Here is a 22,861-nt window from a genome sequence, read left to right on the forward strand (position 1 = left end):
TTAGTTTTAATTTTACAGCAGATAGAATTCCTTACAAATGCTTCTACACCAATCTTTTTTAGAAGTTTATTTATTTGGGGGCACCTGAGTGACTCTGCCTTCGGCTCAGGTCGTGATCTCTGGGTCCTGGGATCGAGCCCCGCATCCAGCTCCCTGATCAGCAGGGAGTCCACTTCCCTCTCTCCCTGCGTCCCTTCCCACCACTTGTCCTCTCACTCACTCTCTCTCTCAGATAAAAGGGTGTATTTATTTGGAAATAATCAGAGATTCACAGGAAGCTGCACAGTCCATGTGTGCAGGGATATCTTGTGCAGGTTCCGTCCTCCTGTGGTGCCAGCATCTTGCACACGTACAGTACTGTGGCACCCCCACAAAGTTGATGTTGGTGTGGCCGGCAGAGCTTACTGAGGTTTCCGCAGATGCACCCAGCATGTGCTGGGTGTGGAGCTCCGTGCACTTCTATCCCATGCACGCTGTACTTTAGTGTTGCTCTTTCACCGTATGTGTGCTGCACACACACAAAGTGGAGTGTGGTAGTTTTTAAGCCAGCCCTTGGGACTCCATGGAAGCATCTGAATCAGTTTAGTTAGTTCATGGAATGTACGCCGTACTTCAGGTGAATGCTTCTAAGTGTGTTTAGATACTGAACATGGTGTTTTTCATCTCTGAAGTCTACAAAAACAGTTGGATTCTGGAACCTACAAAGGTTGGGTGTTTCCTCCAGCCATGCACTGTGTCGCTGGCTAAGCTGTAAGCCCATTTATCTCTGGTGACTTAAGACTTCCTTTTTTGGGGGCGCCTGGATGGCTCAGTGGGTTAAGCCGCTGCCTTGGGCTCGGGTCATGATCTCAGGGTCCTGGGATCGAGTCGGGCTCTCTGCTCGGCGGGGAGCCTGCTTCCCTCTCTCTCTCTGCCTGCCTCTCCGACTACTTGTGATTTCTCTCTGTCAAATAAATAAATAAAAATCTTAAAAAAAAAAAAAAAAAAAGACTTCCTTTTTTGGCATTCTGGTATCAGGTTTACTCCAGAAAGTGTAGTTGGGAGAGTAGAAATGGGTTCACCTACCATGCTTCCTCCCGTGAGAAAATTCAAAGAAAAGAAAGTAGAATAGTATAATGGACCTTCATTTCCCCATCTTAAGCAGGTAATTATCTGCACCTGCTTGAATTGTTTAAATTATTTATCTTGTTTAAATTGTACCACCCTGGTTATTTTGAAGCAGGTAACTTTTCATTTTTAAATGCTACAGGAAGTAGATATGTCTAAAGTATAAACTTAGTTTTCTTAGTCATGGTGCTGTTACTTCACCCCAAAAGTTAACAATAATTCTTTTTTTTTTTTTTTTTTTTAAAGATTTTATTTATTTATTTGACAGAGATTACAAGTAGGCAGAGAGGAGGAAGCAGACTCCCTGCTGAGCAGAGAGCCCGATGCGGGGCTCGATCCCAGGACACTGGTATCATGACCTGAGCCGAAGGCAGAGGCTTTAACCCACTGAGCCACCCAGGCACCCCAACAATAATTCTTTAATGTTTTCTGTTATCTGCATTTAAAATTTTCCTATTTATGTTTCTTTGTAGTTGTTTCTCCATACAGTTAAAAAAAAAGTATAATTATTATAGCATAAACTGAATGTTAGCTAGATGGTGATTTAGATTATTTGCACAACAGCATTATCATTTAAATTGCTAGCATTATTTAAGACGTTACTCAATCTATACACCGTTCTTTCTCACTCAATTTCTGCCCTCATTTACTCCCTTCAATATCTAATTCAGATTCCTCTTACCCTCAAACGGACGATTACTTACTTTTCATGGATGATTTGGGTGACAAACTCCATGCTTGGTTCTGTTACATTTTGTTTGTACCTCGCTTTGGAGAAACTTGATCATCTTAAGAAAAAATTGTATACCATCTTGTAGCTCTTTTTTCCATTAGAAATTGCTCTGGTTGGGATGCCTGGGTGGCTCAGTTGGTTGGACGACTGCCTTCGGCTCAGGTCATGATCCTGGAGTCCGGGGATCGAGTCCCGCATCGGGCTCCCAGCTCCATGGGGAGTCTGCTTCTCTCTCTGACCTTCTCTTCATTCATGCTCTCTCTCACTGTCTCTCTCTCAAGTAAATAAATAAAATCTTAAAAAAAAAAAAAAAAAAGAAATTGCTCTTTTTAAATTCTCTTATTAGTTTTATAGTTATTTCTGTATGTGTGATAAAGTTGAAAATCTAGTTAACGTTAGTAACATGAACTGATACTAGTTGTAGGAATGCTGTTATTGATTTTTTATATGCTACACTTAAAATAGTGTCCAGACACATAAGCCACTGACTAAGCTTTTAGTTAATGATGATGTACAGGCTGAACTTCTGAAGACTTACACTCAAACTGTGCATTATTCAAAACCAGGCGTGCTACACATGGCAGGCATCTGAGCTTATGGTCTGTAGTTGGCTCTGTCATGTATGTATGTGACAGTGTGAACATACTTGACAGTTTTTGCTAAGTCTTCCAGCTTTAGAATTTTATGATTCTTGACATTTATTGGGGGTTTATATTATTTTATGTAAAGTGAGACTGTAATATCTTAAATAATTTTTTTTAAAAATTGTCATAATTCAAGTTTAATCACATGAACAGTTACTAATACCGAATTGGAACCATTAACTTCACATTGTGATGGTATTACATGTCATTTTATCCTAACACCATTTTCTGCATGCAAAAAGATTTCTAGGGGTGCTTGGGTGGATCAGTCAGTTAAGTGTCTGGTTATTGATAGTGGCTCAGGTAGTGATCTCTAGCGGTCCTGGGATCGAGCCCCATGTGGGGCCCTACACTCAGCGGGGAGTTCTCTTGAGAATTCTCTCCCTCTCCCTCTGTTCCTCATCCCACTCTTGTGTTCTTTCTCTCTCTCAAATAAATAAAATAAACCTTTAAAAAAAAGATTTATTTTCTGGATTGCATGCTAGCTGTGATTCTTGTTGACCTTTTGTATTCTCCCCCAAATTTATTACTCTTCAGTTAGGATTTTAATTCGTTTTTCTTTATCTCTAGAATACTTCATGCTCAATATGGTGAATTAATCCAACCAAGAAATGGTTCAGTTGATGAAACACCAAAAATGTCAGCTGGCCAGATGCTTTTGGTAGCATTTGATGGCATGTTTGCCCAGGTTGAAACTGCTTTTGGCTTATTAGTTGAAAAGGTAAATACTGATTTTATGACTAAATAATGCATGTGTGGTAAAGTAGTTATTCACTGTGTGAAAGGGGAGAAATGAACTTTTTTTTTTTTTTTTAAACATAGTTAAACAAGATGGAAATTCCCATAGCTTGGCGAAAGATTGACATTATAAGGGAAGCCAGGAGTACCCAAGTCAATTTTTTTGATGACGATAATCACCGGCAGGTGCTAGAGGAGATTTTCTTTCTAAAAAGACTACAGACAATTAAGGAGTTCTTCAGGCTCTGTGGTACCTTTTCTAAAACTTTATCAGGTAATCTTTCACATTTAAACATGCTGGATTTACTTGGGTAGAACTTTGGAAGGGACAGGATGCAGTGGGCTTAAGTTAATTGTGTGTTCGTAAGGTCTTGTTTTTAAATAAGCATCATTATTACCTTATTTTACTTTGCATGAACTACTTCAAGAAAATTTTCCTTTTTTTAGGATCGAGTTCACTTGAAGATCAGAATACTGTAAATGGACCTGTACAGATAGTCAATGTGAAAACCCTTTTTAGAAATTCTTGTTTCAGTGAAGACCAGATGGCCAAACCTATAAAGGCATTTACAGCTGACTTCGTAAGGCAGCTCTTGATTGGACTACCGAACCAAGCCCTGGGACTCACCCTCTGCAGTTTTATCAGTGCTCTGGGGGTAGACATTATTGCTCAAGTGGACGCAAAGGATTTTGGCGCTGAGAGCAAAGTTTCTGTTGATGATCTTTGTAAGAAAGCGGTGGAGCACAACATTCAGATTGGGAAGTTTTCTCAGTTGGTCATGAACAGGGCAACTGTGTTAGCAAGTTCCTATGATACTGCCTGGAAGAAGCATGACTTGGTGCGCAGGCTAGAAACCAGTATTTCTTCTTGTAAGACAAGCCTGCAGCGTGTTCAGCTGCATATTGCCATGTTTCAAGTAAGTATTTTTCTAATGTATTTTTCTCCACTAAAGGAATTTGAAAACTGGGGGGGAATTAATATTAAACAATATAAAGAAAAAATACTTAAACATTCTGAATTGTGCCAGCTCGCAGCAAAGCCAGCTTTTTGGTATTTTGGTATTTCTTTATAGTTTTTCCTTGTTTCTGTTCTATGTAGTTGAGAATATATATATATATATATATATATATATATATATATATATTTGAGAAATATTTGAGGATAAATATAATTGAGAATAAATAAATTTGAGAATAAAATATTCTCAAAAAATACATATATATGTGTGTGTGTGTATTTTTGAGATTATTTTGTGTTTATACTCTGCAACCTCTAACTTTGTTTCTATCAGTGTTGTATGGTAGGTATTATCTGTATCATTAAGTATTACTTGTAAATATAATTTCTCATGTTTGAATTTATTCGTTATGTGAGTATACCTCCTATATTATTTAACATATAATTAAGATTGTTTCTAAAATGACTTCTGTTTCTCCAGTGCCCTAATGATGTGATAACAGCTTTGTGCATGAGTCTGTCATCATTTGGAATTTGTTTTTAGAGGCCTGTTTTTGTCCTTGATTATATAGGGGGCAGTATGACAACATGGGCTTTGAGGGTGAGATGGATTTGGATTCAGTTATAGGAACTTGAGTTTACTCCTCCCTAGGTGGGGACCATGTCTCTTACAAAGGTAGAGGATAATGAGGGTTAAAAATAATTTTATATAAAAAAAAATAATTTTATATAAGACACTAGGCACAGTATAAATTATAGCTCTTTTTATTCTTTCTCTTCTTTCTTTCATTATAGGCTTCAATATTGTTTGTAGCTTCAGACAGGTTGTGTAACTCATGGAGTAATATTTGGGGCTGTGTTTTCCTAGGATCTCTTTTGGCACAACAATGGTTACTTTGTATTATTTATGTTGAAGCTGCTTCCTAAAGGTGGAGTTGGTGGCTTCAGCTTGGTGCATGGAATCAGCATATTTCCTTCTCTTCGCAGTTTTATCATGAGCTGGTTTTTTTAGCTCATAAATTAAGAAAATTAATTTCACATTTTGAAATTGTATTTATTATATATTGTCTTTCTAGTACATTGGAATCTTTTTGTATTTTTTCTTCTAAAAAATGTAATGTTGAACATTTTACTTATACATTCTGGAGTTTATTTCCTTAAAAAATTGACAAATGTATAGAAAATATTGTTAAAAATCCTTAAAATTTTGTTTATCTGAACAAATACTCATCATTTTAAGCCCTAAATACAATGTATTACTTTTAAATTATAGACCAAAGGTCTCTTGGGCCTTCTGGGGCCTCCCTTAAAAGATAGAAGATGGCTAGAACCTCTGTGAGCAGTTGCCTGCTTTCTGCAACTTCAAGGTTTTCTGGGGAATTCTTTGTTTTGTGACGGCTGCCATCATTTTCTTTAATCACTTGTTTAGCCACATGCTGGACAGTTCACCACCCACTATCCCCTCATGCCTTTTCCAGCCTCTTAACTAGAGATATTTCTTGTGGGAGGGGGTTGTATACTAGACTTTTATATAGACTTGGAGACATAGACTTGGAAACATTTTCAGAATTACTACTTAGATGTTGCTTTTCACTGATTCAAGACATTTATCAGCCATTCTCTACATTAGGAAATTTTTCACCTGGTTGTGATTCTTTTGAAATGTTTCTCCAATTACAGTTCTTTGCCTACCTCACTTTGTAGCAGCTGGGCTTTTTTTTCTTTTCCCCCAGTCCTAATTTGCACCTCCCCTCCCTTTATCTAAGGGTTTTTTTTTGTTTGTTTGTTTTTTTACCCCTGCTGATTCTACTACATTGACTTTTCTTTAAACAGTGGCAGCATGAAGACCTCCTTATCAATAGACCACAAGCCATGTCAGTCACACCTCCCCCTCGGTCTGCCATCCTAACCAGCATGAAAAAGAAACTTCATACTCTGAGCCAAATTGAAACTTCAATTGCAACAGTTCAGGTGTGTTTTGCCAGATCTTACTTGCAGCAGATTCACTTTCAGAAATAACCTATGCTGTGGTGTGGTGTTCACTGTCTACGTGTCTGTCCTTGGATGCTAAGCCACAGGGGCATTTTCTTTTTAACTTTTATTTGTAATTTGTATCTTTTTTTCTTACTCTCCAAAGTAACCAAATCTTAAGGTAGCAGTGTATTAGAGACATACTAAATATTTCAGGTTTTTAATGGATTTGATGATCGTTCTGCCTTTATATGTTCTGGGAACCTTGGTAATTAGAAAAACTTGAATATTTAATTTGTTTTCTGAAGGCATATAGCAGTTATATCTGGCTTACTATTCATATCTTAAAAGCTTAGGCTTTTTTTTTTTTTTTTTTTTTTGATGAGTGTGTGCAAGTGTGTCCCCATGAGTAGGAGAGAATCTTACGCAGGCTTTACTCTCAGCATGGACCTTGACGCAGGCTCTATCTCACAACTTTGAGATCATGACCTGAGCCGAAATCAAGTATTGGACGCCAAACTGACTGAGCCACCAAGGCACCCAGCGTAGGCATTTCTTATGTGTAGTTAATGATATTTTATGATGTCAAAGGCAATAGAATGTTTTCCTGACTGCTATTATTGAGTTACCATTTCTCCTAATATTTAATCTCACCTCCCTCTTTAAAATAAGAAACAGGTCTTGATAATATATATCTATATCTATATTGTGTCTCCTTATATTTTATGTACTCAATAGTAACTGACATTTTTCTGTTCCTTTTACAAATTAATTTTTATAAAATTGTTTCTGTAGGTTTTTTTATCTTTTTTTTTTTTTTTTAAGGATTTTATTTTTTTGGCACAGAGAGAGCATAGCAGGGGCAGCAGCAGGCTCATCAAGTAGAGTTGTTTGGTTTTTTTTTTTTAAGCTCATAAAACTAAAAAATCGAGTCTTGATGTGGGGCTCCATCTCAGGACCCTGGGATCATGACATGAGCTGAAGGCAAATGTTTAACAACTGAGCCACCCAGGAACCCCAATTTTTTAACATTTTTAATGAAGCTTTTCTGGAGCTTGCTTCTTTGAAGATTATATAATACCTTTTTCCTATGTATATTAGACCTAGTTTTCAATTTTGGTGAATGAATACCTGTCCTTTCTGATTTTAGAGGTATGTTTCTGTGAGAGGAGGAGGGAGAGAAGCAGCACAGGAAAGAGAGGATGTGAATTCTCCCACCTGAAGTGTTGAATAAATAATGAAATAACTTTGTCATATAAAACCTTCCTTATCATGGTAATATGGATAGATTTTTACTGTTACTTACAAACTTTTGAATTTGAGAGAATATGATTTTTGTCTTTCATAATTAAAAACATAAATGGATTTTTACAGTAAATTTTTTATTTTCTTTAAAAGAATTATTTGTTTATTTATTAAAGATTTTCATTTGTTTGACAGACAGCTAGAAGGGAAACACAAGGGATGGGGGAGAGGACGAGGTGAGCTGGACTTGGGGCTCGATCCCGGGACCTTGGGATCATGACCTGAGCCAAAGGCAGATGCTTAACGACTGAGCCACCCAGGCGCCCCAAGTTTTTTATTTAATCCAGCATAGTATTTAATATAGCATATATTAATATTTAATACAGCATAGTGATTCAGTAGTGCTGGGTATGCCTCGGTGCACTTTGCAGTGAGTGTGCTCGTTAATCCCCGTGTCTCTTTCACCCTTCCCCTACCCACCTCCCCTCTGGTAACCAGCAGTTCATAGTTAAGAGTCTGTTTCTTGGTTTGTCTCTCTCTCTCTTTTTTCCCCTTGGATCATTTGTTTTGTTTCTCAAATTCCATATATGAGTGAAATCATAAATTTGTCTTTCTCTGAGTGACTTATTTCACTTAGAATTATACTCTCTAGCTCCATCCATGTTGTTGCAAATGGTAAATGGGTTTTCTTATAGATAGCACATAAGGGCATTAAGGAATTTGTAGCAAGTGTTTCTTTTTTCTTTTTTTTTCTTTTTTTAGATTTTATTTATTTATTTGACAGGGAGAGGCACAGTGAGAGAGGGAACACAAGCAGGGGGAGTGGGAGAGAGAGAAGCAAGCTTCCTGCTGAGCAAGAACCCGATGTGGGGCTCGATCCCAGGACCCTGGGATCATGACCTGAGCCAAAGGCAGCTGCCTAATGACTGAGCCACCCAGGCGCCCCCAGGCGTTTCATTTTAAAGACTGCTTTATTTAAAAAAAAATCTTGGGGCACTCACATGGCTCATTTGGTTGAGCGTCCAGCTCTTGGCTTGGGCTCAGGTTATGATCTCGTGGGTCATGGGGTTGGGCCCTTTATCCGGGGTCTGTGCTCAGTAGAGAGTCTGCTTGAAAGATTCTTGCCTCAGCCCCTCCCTCCACTCTCTCACTCTTTCTCAGAAGTAAATACATGGATCCTTAAAAAAATTTTAAATCTTGAAAGCCAGTTCATACCTCCCCAGACATATTGAGCCTTAAATATTCTAAATGAAATAAAGGTTAATTCCAGTAGATGTATGTTAAAAATGATTTCTGAATTATGTATGTTCCGGGATGCCTGGATTGCTCAGTCCTTAAGCATCTGCCTTCGGCTCAGGTCACGATCCTGGGGTCCTGGGATGGAGCCCCTCATTGGGCTCTCTGCTCAGTTGGAAGGTCTGCTTCTCTCTTTCCTACTCCTCCTGCTTGTGCCCATCCCCCCGTCCCCCGTCAAATAAATAAATAAAGTCTTAAAAAAAATAAATTATGTATATTCCATCCTGCTTCTTTTGAATTTCTCTTGTATTTGTATAAAATGCTCACCAGGAATTGGAGAGTGTCAAATATTCACTGAGATTCTGCTGGCTTTTATAGGAGAAACTAGCAGCCCTTGAAGCAAGTATTGAACAGCGACTCAAGTGGGCAGGTGGTGCCAACCCTGCACTGGCACCTGTACTGCAGGATTTTGAAGCAACAATAGCTGAAAGAAGAAATCTTGTCCTTAAAGAGAGCCAAAGAGCAAGCCAGGTATTGTAGCCCATGAGCGCCATCCTTGTTACGAGAGTTACAGGATTCTGTAACCATTTGGAGGTTACATGTGGAATAACTAAGAGTTATTCGAGAGTCTACCATCTAGTTCACAATACTGGGAAGAGGGACTGATAGGCCTTGGTGGGAAGGGCATCCCTTAAGCTGAGCTCACAGCCAATTATTTCCCTAGACCTTTACTTCCTCCTAGCAAAATACAAAGTGGATTTAGCCTCTTTTGGAAAATAGGGAGTTTAATTCCATATCTGCCTGCGGTTCTCTTTATGCAACTGTGGTGATTCTGTGGCAATAAAATGCGTTTATGACCTTGTTTTCTGCCAGAGATTGTGGATTAACATCTTTATGATTGGGGGAAGGGGACAGAAGTTTAAAAAAATTTTTTTAAGGTAATTTTCAGTGAGGTATAAAATTAGACTAATACAGTGATTCCCATATCTTCATAGCCAATTAAAATCTAGTGATTATCAACTTAAGTCCCACTTGATTTCCTCTATACTTCCTATCCCTCCTGTCCGTCCCATTTTTAATGAAACCCCAAATATTTTTTTATCTAGAAATATTTCAGTGTGTATGAAAGTGAGAACTATTTACATAATCACAGTAGTATTGTCATACCCTGAAAGATGTGCATTACATTGTCAAATGTCCAGTTAGTATTTTCTGATCTTTATTGTAAAATTAGGCAAGAGTAGAAGCAGAAGGGCAACATTCCAAATTGAAATTTGTACATAGCACAAATAAACTGCAGCTGAATATGGTAAGGGTTTTATTATTAAGTAAATTTTCTGTGTGAAAGCAAACATGTAGAAGATACTTTTACATAATTGTACTTAAGTGCTTTTAACCATCTCACACCTAATGACATCAACCAAAACAAGGTGCATTTATTCATAGGCTTTTTCAGGATTACACCTATTTCCCAAAAGAGTCATTCATACATATTTTAGGATCAGTTGTGGTCTTGAATTCTGGAAATGAATAGGTAGTATTTTTTCATGTCAAATTAAAATTGCTTTTCCTCCCTTATTTTGATGGTCCTATTCCTCTTTGCTTTTTCATAGGTCACTTTCCTCTGCAGCAATATCATTCATTTTGAAAGTTTACGAACTAGAACTGCAGAAGCCTTAAACCTGGATGCGGCATTATTTGAACTAATCAAACGATGTCAGCAAATGTGTTCATTTGCATCACAGTTTAACAGTTCAGTCTCTGAGTTAGAGCTTCGTCTGTTACAGAGAGTGGTGAGTCTTGAATCTTGGTGTTGCAGTAAAGAGACTTGTTGATGAAAATCATAAGGTCAGGGTTATGCCCTAAAAGTAAATATATTCACTCAGTTTACACTTGTGCAGTGTGTGTGCTGTATGTTAAATATTGTTATTATAAGGGATCTATTTTATTTTTTTAAAAGATTTTATTATTTATTTGAGAGACAGAGATAGTGACAGAGAGCACAACCAGGGAAGAGAGGGAGAAGCAGGCTCCCTATCAAGCAGGGAGCCTGACATGGGGCTCGATCCCAGGACTCTGGGATCATGACCTAAGCCAAAGGCAGACGCTTAATCAACTGAGGCACCCAGGCGCCCCTGTTATAAGGGATCTAATGATTAACTCTAGGGGCACCTGGGGTGGCTTGTTGGGTGGAGCATGTGACTCTTGATCTTTGGGTTGTGAGTTTGAGCCCCACACTGGATGTAGAGATTACTTAAAAATAAAATGTTTTTAAAAAATGATGATTAAATCTTGCTCTTAGTCTCCAAGGAACCCAGTAATAAATAATACAATGAATTAAAAAGTTAAAAGAATTCTCAGAGCTACAGTTGGAAATACTGTGGAGGTTCAGAGGGTAGGAGAAATTTCAATGTATAGGAAATGACTTACATGCACTGATATAGGATAGCAGACAGAGTGCTAGTTGAAGTTGAATGCTGGACAGAGGAGTTGAGTCCAGAAATAGCACGTTGATAAATTTGGTGTTTATATTTTATGGGAAGGTTTTAGGTTGTGTATTAATTAGGAAGCTCTGGTGTTTTTGTTTGTTTTTTTTTTTTTTAAGATTTTACCTATTTATTTGACAGAATGAGAGCAGGAGAACAGAAGCAGGGGGAGTGGGAGAGGGTGAAGCAGGCTTCCTGGTGAGAGGAGCCCGAAGCGGGGCTCGATCCCCGGACCCTGGGATCATGACCCGAGCTGAAGGCAGACGCTTAACAGCTAAGCCACCCAGGCCCTCCTCTGGTGTCTTTTTAAAGAGTGATTTATGCTGGGTTTAGAGTCCTAGATACAGGTCATCTTTGTTATTCTAAGTATATTTTTTATGTCTTAAGTTTTAAGCATTTATTTCCTGTATGATAATGCAGGAAAGTTAAAAATCTTAATCTGTATCTCATAGATTATTAAATTAAGTAGTGTTACTTACATAATTAGTTCATGATTTAGCAAATGAGGCTCTTTGTGTCAGTTTGAGTTAGTAATACCTTTTGATGGTGATGATAAAGAATCTTACATTATTCCATCTGATACTTCAATCAAACAATGCTTGTTCTGTCTAGGACACCAGTCTTGAACATCCTATTGGCAGCTCTGAATGGCTTTTGTCAGCACACAAACAATTGACCCAGGATATGTCCACTCAGAGGGCAATTCAGACAGAAAAGGAGCAGCAGATAGAAACAGTCTGTGAAACAATTCAGAATCTGGTTGATAATATAAAGACTGTGCTCACTGGTCATAACCGGCAACTTGGAGATGTCAAACATCTGCTAAAAGCAATGGCTAAGGTAAGACTAATTCCACTGACACACAGTTAACTCCCTCCTTTCATAAAATTATAGTACATAAAAATATGTATAGTTGTATTTGGGATAATAATTGTACAAACAAGAACAACATCTCTCAGATCACATCTTCCAGTTTGTAATTGAGTTAATTTGTGTTTCTATCGACTTTTTTTTTTCTTTTTAAGTCAGGTTGTAGTATTGTGATTTTTGTACCCAGAGAAACTGTGGGCTAAAGAGATTGATTCATCCAAAGTCCTATAACTTAACAATAGAGCTGAAACTTGAATGTAGTAGCCTCAGAGTGTTCCAATCTCCTCCCACATCTTTTCCTCCTCCTAACCCTTATTCCTAAGCTCATATGAGTTTGCCTCCAAAATGAATGAGATATTCTCTCTCCCCTCCAGTGTACTACGTAATCTGCATAGTAAGGAGACTGAACCCCCAGAAAAGGCTAAATAATAGTAGATCATTTAACTCGGGGGGTTGTTTTTACTTGGAGTTTTTAATTTGTACTGGAAATAAGATTCCTATAGAAAAAGTTAAAGTGTAATTTACAGATTAAGCACATATTTGAACAACATTTATTACCTGTTATTCAAAATTTTACTCTCAACAAGTTATAGTTGAAACGAATACCATTTCTCTTAACTCACTGCAATATTGATTCTAGGATGAAGAAGCTGCTCTGGCAGATGGTGAAGATGTTCCCTATGAGAATAGTGTTAGGCAATTCTTAGGTGAATATAAATCATGGCAAGACAACATTCAGACGGTGCTCTTTACATTAGTCCAGGCTATGGGTCAGGTTCGAAGTCAAGAACACGTTGAAATGCTCCAGGAAATAACTCCCACCTTGAAAGAACTGAAAACACAAAGTCAGAGGTAAGAATGCCTTCTAACCTAAATTTGAAATGTAGTCAAAACATAAAACATGGTACAGTAAGTTTTGTTTGATTCATCTAATTTTTTTCAGTTTTGTTCATATTTATAAGCAGTTACCTGGTGAAACATTTCACAAATAAGCTATTTTATTTTGTATTTCAGTATCTATAATAATTTAGTGGGTTTTGCATCACCCTTAGTCACCGATGCAACAAATGAGTGTTCGAGTCCAACGTCATCTGCTACTTATCAGCCATCCTTTGCTGCAGGTATGAGTTTTATACTTCAAAAAAAAAAAAAAAATCACGAATCTTGATCTGTTAATAATCTACACATTGACGCTAAGATGTTTAATTATACTTTAAGTGTCTAATATGTTTGTAGTCAGCACCTTTTTAAAGAGTTTTCTTAAACTCTGTCACAACTCAAATGGAACACATTTTGGTTTAATTTTAAAAGTTCTTGGGTGAGAAAGTAGAAATATCTAGTGTTAAAATCCTCTTTAAATAATTTATGAATATAAAATAAATGCTTGTTGGGTAAAATTTTTTAAAAATGGGGAAATTTGTGGCTTCATTCCAGTTGGAGGTAAAACCATTACATATTTCTTGGGCTTGTGTGTATGTTTGCACACACACATGCACAAATTGGGATCATTCAGTGAATGCAATTCTTCTTGCCTTTTCCCACTTAATATTGGGAGTGTCCTTGTCATCAAACAGTCTTAAAAAAATGACTTAATGCCCCAGTTTAGTATGTCATTCTCTGTCTCTACCATATTAATCCCACATTCTTGGACAATTAATATATTTATAGTTTTTTGATGTCATAACAAGCAGTGAGCTTGTTTTTGAATGTCTAATTCTTTAGGTCTTTTGAATTTGTTTTTGAATGTCTAATTCTTTAGGTTGTGTTTTTAGGACAGTGTCTGTTTCAAGGAAGAAGGACTTGAAGGTTGTAAAATCATACTTATTATTTGTAGTTGATGTTTGAGAGAGCACTGCCCTGCCCTCTCCTCTTTGTCTCCATCTTCTGTTTACGTGTGAATTGAGCTACCCACTCTTTCTCTGTAGCAGTCCGGAGCAACACTGGCCAGAAGACTCAGCCCGATGTCATGTCACAGAATGCTAGAAAGCTGATTCAGAAAAATCTTGCCACATCAGCAGATACTCCACCAAGCGCCATCCCAGGAACTGGCAAGAGTGTTGCTTGTAGTCCTAAAAAGGCCGTCAGAGACCCTAAAACAGGGAAAGGTAATAAGTTAGAATAAGGATGCATGAAATATTTATACAGAGTGGTGGTTTGACTTACATAGAAGCTTTCCTTTGCTTTGTAGCTGTACAAGAGAGAAACTCCTATGCAGTGAGCGTGTGGAAGAGGGTGAAAGCCAAGCTAGAGGGCCGCGATGTTGATCCAAATAGAAGGATGTCAGTTGCTGAACAGGTGACCATTTTTTAAACTTGCTCTATCCATTTTAATGCTGCTGAACAGTACAGGCTTAAAGATATTCTCACCAGTATCCTTGGTGTTCATCAAGAAATAAGGCACTGACGTTTATTTTCAGAATTCAGAAGATTTTGAGTAATGGTGGCTCTGGAGTTGTCACATAGTCACTGTTTTATTCTGACTCTGTCCTTTTAGCACATTTCCTTTCTCCCCATCCCTCTTCTAACAGAAATTTAAGGTGTGACTTCACCCACTCTCTCTACTCCACCAGAGAGCATTTAATCTGCATTTTAAAGAGGACTATCTGAAGGTTTCCAGCTAAACCAGGGTGAGGTTTTGGGTGCAGGAATAGTATCTATAAAGCGTTCGGGGGTGTCAGTTTGTCTGAAGTCATTACTCTGAAATTTTCTCATTAGTGTCATTAAAATTGTACATACAAATTTGGGAATGAAAATCCACCCCGTGCCCTGGCTGTTTATTTTGAAATTTTTAAACCCACAGAAATGTCGGAATGCTCATGTACTCTTTACCTAGATTTAGTAAACCAGTTGTTTTCCTACTTTTGCTTCATCTTTCTGTGTATTGTATATGCATACACCGTTTTTTAGAGCCATTTGAGATTTGCAGACACAATACTTAATGCTTAAATACTTCAATATATGTCTCCTAAACAAAACATCATTATCAGCTCAGGAAACTCACCATTGATGTTAACATTCACTGTTACCTCACATGCAGTCCATATTCAGATTTCTCCAGTTACCCCAAACTGGCCTATATTGCTTAGCCCTTCTCTTTTTAACCCGCTGCCGCCCTCCTCCACAACAAGATCTAGTCAAGGCTCATCTTGCATTTCATATATGCGTGTTCTACTTTTACTTGTCTTTAATGTCTGAACAGTTCCTGAGCATTTTCTCTTTTTTTCCTTTTATGACATGGACCTTTTTGATGTTTTCAGACCAGTGTAGAATGCGGCTGACTGTGTATTTGATATTTTACTCATTAGATTCAGAATCAACATCTTTGGCAGGGATACTATGTCAGTGATGTGTCTTTGTGTGTGCCATCTTTTGTGTTAAGTTAGGTCCTTTGGTCAAGGGTAGTATTCCCCTGAATTCTCCTTTACTGATGTACCTTTTCTTCTATGGGGCAAAAATTTGAGACTATCTTATTTTCTAATGTTTTGACACCTACAATTCAGTTTTAACATCAGCAAGAAAAGATCCTTTTTATATTTTAAATGGTTGTTACATTGCTCTGTATGACCTAAAATTAAACTCTTCCTGGTCAAAAAAATTAATTTCCTTAGAAATTGTTAGGTTTAGGGGGAAAAAAACCACACAGGTAATAATGACTCAGGGGTATCTTTGTTTTCAGTTAGGTTAATGACTTGTGTACTTTCAGGATGGTCCATCTATTTTTTTTTTAAGACTGCATTCGTTTATTTGGCAGAGAGAGATCACAAGTAGGCAGAGAGCCAGGTAGAGAGAGAGGGGCAAGCAGGCTCCCTGCCTAGTAGAGAGCCTGATGAGGGGCTCAATCCCAGGCCCCTGAGACCATGACCTGAGCCAAAGGCAGAGGCCCTAACCCACTGAGCCACCCAGGCACCCCTGTTTTTTTTGTTTGTTTGTTTTAAAGATTTTATTTATTTGAAAGAGTTTACATGAACTGGGGGAGGGGTACATGGAGAGGGAGAAGCAGACTCCCCGCTGAGCAGGACACGGGGCTCTATCCCAGGATGATGGGATCATGACCTGAGCCAAAGGCAGGTTCTTAATCAACTGAGCCATCAGGCAGGCACTCCATGTCTTTAACTGTCTGTCTGTCTGTTTGATGGATGCTTGGCTATGGTGCTTATTATTGTTTCAGTCATTAAATTTTATATGAAGGAGAGCAGGAGTGGGGTAAGTATAAAGATCTTGGTGCACAACTTTGGTATAAGTCATAATTCAGCAGCTGTATATGGAGAATTTAGCATACATTTGGGCCTTCTGGATTCTTTGGATGTAGAGATGATTGTATCTCTTATTATAAAAGAAAATTTAGCGAAGTCAGAATCAATAGACATTTGTCGAGCACCTAACTGTATTTCAGAATCTGCTGTGCACTTCTTTTTACACTGTTTAAGCATTTACTTAGTGACTTCATGTGTTTAACCCCAAGAGCACCTGTGGGGTCAGTGGGGGCTCTGTCTTCATCTAAGGATTTATAAGGCTCAAAGGGGTTGTAACTCTTCCAAGACACACATCTTGTACATAATTGTGTGGAATTAGGAGGGAAGCTCAGGTTACTTAACATTTCCACCATAACAACTACACATCCTTTGGGTAATTAATCTGGGTGATTAGATACTTAATCTTAAACAACTCCTAGAACTCATTTATGTTCTTTGAAGTTCTGAGTGGTTTAAAATATTCTCCTGCCTGCTTTTACAGGTTGACTATGTCATTAAGGAAGCAACTAATCTAGATAACTTGGCTCAGCTGTATGAAGGTTGGACAGCCTGGGTATGAATGGTGAGACAGTAGATGAGTCTGGTTAAGCGAGGTCAGACATCCACCAGAATCAACTCAGCCTCAGGCATCCAAAGCCACACCACAGTCGGTGGTGATGCAACTGGGGGCTTACTCTGAGGAACCCTAGGAAATCTCGGTGCGCTAGGAAGTGAATCCTGCAGGACAGCTGCACTCAGGGATACGCCCAACACCATGGCCTGCAACCCCAGGGTCAAGGGTGAAAGAAAGAAAGCTCACCGCCTGAACATGGAGATTGTCTTTCTGCCACAGAACAGCTGCAAACGTGTCAGGAGGTCAGCTGCAGAAAGAAATCGGGATGCTGCGGAGCACAGAGTGATTTGGAACTCCATTCCACCTGACCCTGTGTGTACAATCCAGGAAAAAACAAACCCCGCTCAGAAACAGAGAAAACTGGGGCCGCGAAGAAATCACAGCCAAGGAAGATTTGATGCATTCAGATTCTCGTGTAACACTTGTTGCTTGGCAACAGTACTGGTTGGGTTGACCAGTAGGTACAAAAAGGCTATGCGATAAGAATTTCAGAAATGGACTGGAAATGGAGAGCTATGTAACAGACACACTACATTGGAAGAACTTACTTCTGAAATGAAGGGAAAAAAAAACTACCCATCATCCTCCTCCCCAATCCCATACCATCTACCCATTCCCCTTTTACCTGATCTAGTAGATTAGCCATCTTTCTAATTTACTTTTATTTCAATCCTTATATTTCATATGCCTCCATCTCGATGTTGTTAACGTAACAACTTATGTTTGGAGTGACAAACAGAAATTTCTCCAGAACAACTGAAAACATGGAAAATTCAAGGATTGTTTAAAGGTGTGATGATCACATACAAAATATAATTCTGGTTATTTAAGTCATTTCTGTGATTCTATCATGTACAGTTTCCAGAATTGTCACTGTGCATTCAAAAGTAATGAATCTAACAGACATTTGATTTAATGTCTCCCCTTTGCTTATAGTGTGCATTTTTGGGAGGTCATTCAAATTTTCCCTCTTCTGCGATTGCTGTAGTTTCTTTCATAGAAAGTAGCTAATCCAATGTAATCTTTTACCTTTTTAAAAAACCAGGATAGAGTACTATTAGAGTTTTACATTGTTGATGAGAGATTAACAATAAAGTGATGTTCTGGTGGAGGTAGAGTGAGATGTTTTTTAATTGTTTTCTCATTTAATACTTTTAATTTACACTTTGTAAATTAAAAGTGCTTTGGTTTACCTGGCATTTTAGGACATGTACATGAAACATCAGCAAAAATGAGAACCACCACCATCTTTTCTGGAGTTCAGTTTTTAGTCTGTGAAGTACTTTACTTTTTGCACAATTTTAATAGTTGCTGTGAATTCATGATCAAGGTTTCCTTAAATTTAGTATTGCACTTCAGTACTGTAAGCTGAATTGTTGATCCAAAATAAAAATCCAGACTAGAATAGGATTCATAAAATCACGTATCAACACAGAGTAGAACACAAAATCTTGATTTAGTACCTTTTTCCTGCATTTTAGAGGTTAGGGCTGTGATCATTTGTGGTTGCCAATCTTCACAGACAAACTTGAAGGGTATTAAGGAAAGATTCCACATAGCTCTGGCCTTTTCTGTATTCTGATTGCCACATTAATCTATAATCTTAACATACCCATGAGAGAATGCATCTCAGTGCTTTTCTAATACTTAGGCAAGTATTGCAAGAAAGATGGTATTTTCAAATACCCAGGTGTTTAATAGCAAGTTAAGGAACCTAGTGCATCAAATTTTATTTTCTTCATTCATTTGAACCTTATTTTCACAATCAAAACAACCTATCTGGAATAATAATGCCATATTGTGTTATGCACGCTGCTTTATTTCCTAGAGGCTGTGTGGGAGCTACTGCACTTAACACTTGATTACCTCTGCTCTCTCAAAAGTAAAGTCTTTTTCAGCAACATTGTCAGAGAAAGAAACTTTTATCACAGTGATAAAACAAGTTCACACTAGTTTGTCCCTACAGGTAGTATTCAGAAATTGCTTTTTCTTTGGTAAAGAAGATAAATGAAATAGGTGAATTTTATTGCCTGTGAATTTCAGGCCTCAGAGGTATTTGGCACCTTATCCGAGCAAAAACAAAACAGCTTTATATCAAAAACCTGTGCCTCTGGTAAATTATCCATCACTTTTATTTCAAAATGGTCCCTCAGAGAACAGTGTGGCATATACATGTTTGGTTGTGGAGCAGATGTAACTGAGGACTTGAAAGCTTGCTCTTTACTGCACTCTGGACAGTAAGACCCCAGTCTGTGCGGTCTGGCTTCCTCTAGGAAGTCATTCTGCTGAGCAGCCTTGGCTTTTTGAACAGTTATAAGCAAACTCCACAGATGTAATCACTGGTGAAATTCAGCCCTGGTGATAGAGCAGATTGAGAAGACAGGGCTATATTTGCGGTATTATCTTGTAAAATATAGTTTGGAGTGCTTTCGTTAGTCATACATTTTTGATGATATAAAACACCTGTGGAAAACCAGGGATCTGCTCTGCTCTTTTCATCTCTCTCTCTCTCTCTCTCTCTAAGATTCAGGGGGTATAGAAGAACCTACAACCTCTTCAATTCAGAGTACCCTTGGAAATTGAAGTTTATCTTAAGTGTTTTGTTGTCTTTGATTTTCTAAAATTGCTTCAATTTTATTTGGTATCTCTACAGAGCTGTGGAGGCTTAGTTGGTTTATGGAGCTGTGTGTATTAGTTTTTCTTTGGTGTGTCTTGCAGGATCTCATTCTTTCTGGTCATGAGTTAACATAATTTGCTAGATGATTATGAACATTCTTTTGTGTCTGGCACTTGTGAGTTTTGAACTTTGTGAGATTTCTGTGTGTGAATTGATAATCAAGCTCTTGATCTACTTCCCTACATTGTTTTTTTAGAGCCCAAACCCCAGGTTCAGGGTGAGGGTTTGTGTCACAAAGAAGAACTTCCATCACTTCTGCCCTTACCACTTGCCACTATTACCTAAGCTTAGTATGTAGTTTTCTTAATATTGTCTATATTTGGTATTATCTGCATTGTTTTTGTTTGTGGTTGTTCTGATGTGTGAAATTTAAGGAAAGAGCCATTAAAAAATGCCGAGCAGGGCAATGCAAGTACAGCCAAATATTAGAGTTGATGTGCAATCTTAGGTCCTTTTAAATCTGGGGTATTATAGGCAGTACTTTAAATTGAAAAGTCTTCCTGGCCTATTATCCTCCACATACTTGTAATTACTCTGGGGGCTTACCTGTTTTGGCAGTACTAAAAATCAAAGGAGCTGGTTCTTCTTTTCTCTTAATTCTTTTCATATTAAAGCACCTACAATTAGCCTGTTAGTCCTATTCATACACATCAAAAATCAGTGACTGCTTTACTCTTAGCACACGTACATTTGTTTTAGACAAAATTAGATGTGAAAACCAATGACCTTCCATTCTCTATCTTGGGCTTGCGAAATGTAATTTAGAGCTATAAGTCTGCCTCCTAAGGAGGCAAACTTCTAGTAATGTAAGGGTCACTTAAGGTAGATTTTATTTTCAATATATGGATTAGGAACATTCCTTCAGTGGAGGAAACTAGCGTTACAAATTTTTCCAAACATTGCAGAAGGGGAAATCTACTGTATTGTGAACCTCTTAAGGATTTGTTGCACTTTTCCTGCTTTTTAGGCCTGGGTAACAGTGTCACCATCCCTTTTTTTCAAAAGGGCAGTGGACTCCAAGAAACTTTAAAGGTTCAGGGGTTAGTTGTACAATGGGAACCCCTTGAAGTCCCTTGTTTTCTATGGGAATTTGGGCTTACTAGGGAAAAGCTGTTTGTTGTGCTAATGTAAAACTGTCATACAATTAGTTTGATTTTTTTGAAGATGGGAAACTCAAGGAATTGCATGTTCTGAAATGCAGGCTTGTAGAATGTTTTTCCTTCAAAACAGGCTGATTTTGTTCTTTTCCTGGCAGTCCAAGTTTCAGCTCCTATCTAAAGTTCTTGTGTCATTTTTTTTTTCTGGTTTAAATTTCTCTTATATTTCCACCTGTAATGTCAGTGGCAGTATCATACTTCACTTGTTAATTTACCATTATAAGAGCAAATTTAGTTGAACTGAATCTTCCTTGTCCTAGTAACATTGTATAAATAAAGTGGCATCTCTGTACAAAAGGTTGTAATGCCTCCCGATGGATATAATTTTGTGATTGTATTTAAGATTAAAAGTTGAATAAATCACACCAGCTTCCTGAAAATGTTCATAATGCATCTTTTGGAAAACAAAAATACATGCCTACTTTGTGCATATTTGCATTAACACAGCAAAGATTGTATGAAATACATTTTTCAGAAAATAAAGTCCTAAAAGACGTAGCATTTAAGCTCTGAATTTTATTGGTTGAAGTAGTATTGGTTCCAGAAAACTTGCTTTTGGAATATGGGTAGAATTTTTTTTTTTTTTTTTTAAGTATTAATTCTTCCAAAAGTTTTTGTAAAGCTTAATTCTCTTTTTTTTTTTTTTTTTTAAGAATTTTTATCTTTGCACCCTATATGGGACTTAAACCACAACCCTGAGATCAAGAATCTAACGCTTGGCCAACTTGAGCCAGCCAGGCACCCCTCAAAGTAATTTTTTTTCTTTTTTGTAAATCTTCGAAGTAGTATAGTATTTTTGAGCAGCAGTGGAAATTTTACTTTTGTGGGTAAGTTCTAGTATTGTAATTTGTTAAGCTCAACTTTATTAGTATTTAAAAACAAACCACAGGACATTACTGGCGTGTGTATTCCTCTTGGGTGTGAAAGCTCTGAAGGAAAATAGAATTAAAATGGTTTGTCTTAAATATCTGGAAATCAGATTGCACTTCCTTGTTGCTAGATTATAAGGGGATTTGTGTTAACTGTGTTATCATGGGGCACCTTTCAAAAGAGGACATCCTGTTTTTGTAATTTCAAAAGAAAGCACCAAGGGTAGGTGTTTTTTAAATAATTAAACCAATTGGAAGTTGACAGAAAGACCTTGTACAGGTGCTCCTGGACTGTGAAGTTGCAAATAGATCTGGGAGTACCTTCCTTGAGTAACAAAAATATTGGGAAGTGGGGAGACTGTGCTGCTTGAGTTGTTTCAATTTTTTTCACCTACCTCAATTTCACCCTGGTGTTGAGGTCTTAAGTAGTATATAGGGAACTTGGGTGAACCAGAAGCATTTTGTAGCAGAGACTGTTTTCCCACAGTAGAGATGTCATTTTTAAAGTGTAAAAATTCTTTGGCTTCTTTGGAAGGAGATACTCCTTGGGTCTATACCAAGATTTTTGGGCCCAGTGCTTAATATCTTCACTATGTGGCTGCTGACTGGGAACTTTTAATTTTCTTTTGAAGAGGGACAAGAGGGCCTGCTCCTCAAACTTAATAGCTTTAAAATCTCCCCAAATGGGATCTGTGTTTCAACTGGCTGCATTTTACCTACAGAAACTTATCCCCCCCCCCCCCCGAAGTGGCACATCACTGAAGAGACCCCTTCCTTCGCAAAGGCTTTCTTTCCCCCTCTTGAGTGTTTCTACCACCATCCAGATTGTCCGGCCCCCAAAGACAACGGTAAATTTCACAACCCTTTCCCCAATGGCTTTCTTAGGGGCAGCTGTGTCCTCTCACATTTCTTCGTACCTTACCCTGAACTGTTAAGAATCCGGGAAGTTATTTAAGGAATCCTTTTCAATGTAAATTTGTGGCATAATGCAGGTGATTATAAAAAAAAAAAAAAAAAAAAAAAAAAGGCTGAGAGGTCAAAGCCATGGTACGTTTTCCTGAAACATCTCTGGCGAGGTCAACATTTGGCATGGTTTTTGTTCGTGTTAAATGAGAATCAAAGCACTTAATGCATTTTGAAATTCTGCAGAGAAAAGACGTGTTAAGTCATTCATCTTAATATTATCTAGTAGTTCTTCTAGTTCTAAATTGCTGACGAATTCCAGTGCTTAAGAGTGGGTTTGCATCTTCCCTTAGCAAGGCCTCCCGTGTTTCTGTCAAAACCAGACCCTTTATGGAGGAGCTC

General features: G+C 37.9%; 1 protein-coding gene across 2 annotated transcripts in view; it reads left to right on the top strand.

The window, feature by feature from the left end:
* Positions 1-21,185, top strand: part of SMG1 (SMG1 nonsense mediated mRNA decay associated PI3K related kinase) — an 83,845-nt gene extending 62,660 nt beyond the window's left edge. Inside the window, exons 52-63 of one of the 2 annotated variants that reach the window (XM_082714866.1) lie at positions 3,055-3,205; positions 3,307-3,496; positions 3,670-4,139; positions 6,014-6,151; positions 9,011-9,163; positions 10,246-10,425; positions 11,731-11,958; positions 12,629-12,840; positions 13,003-13,109; positions 13,914-14,093; positions 14,177-14,283; positions 16,722-21,185. In XM_082714866.1, coding sequence (XP_082570992.1) covers positions 3,055-3,205; positions 3,307-3,496; positions 3,670-4,139; positions 6,014-6,151; positions 9,011-9,163; positions 10,246-10,425; positions 11,731-11,958; positions 12,629-12,840; positions 13,003-13,109; positions 13,914-14,093; positions 14,177-14,283; positions 16,722-16,799 — 2,194 coding nt within the window. In that variant the 3' untranslated portion in view covers positions 16,800-21,185. The remainder of the gene's footprint in view (positions 1-3,054; positions 3,206-3,306; positions 3,497-3,669; positions 4,140-6,013; positions 6,152-9,010; positions 9,164-10,245; positions 10,426-11,730; positions 11,959-12,628; positions 12,841-13,002; positions 13,110-13,913; positions 14,094-14,176; positions 14,284-16,721) is intronic. The other variant, XM_082714867.1, reaches the window with a different exon arrangement.
* The last annotated feature ends 1,676 nt before the right edge of the window (positions 21,186-22,861 follow it).

The sequence above is a fragment of the Mustela nivalis genome, assembly GCF_964662115.1.
Source record: "Mustela nivalis genome assembly, chromosome: 19".
Lineage (NCBI taxonomy): Eukaryota > Metazoa > Chordata > Mammalia > Carnivora > Mustelidae > Mustela > Mustela nivalis.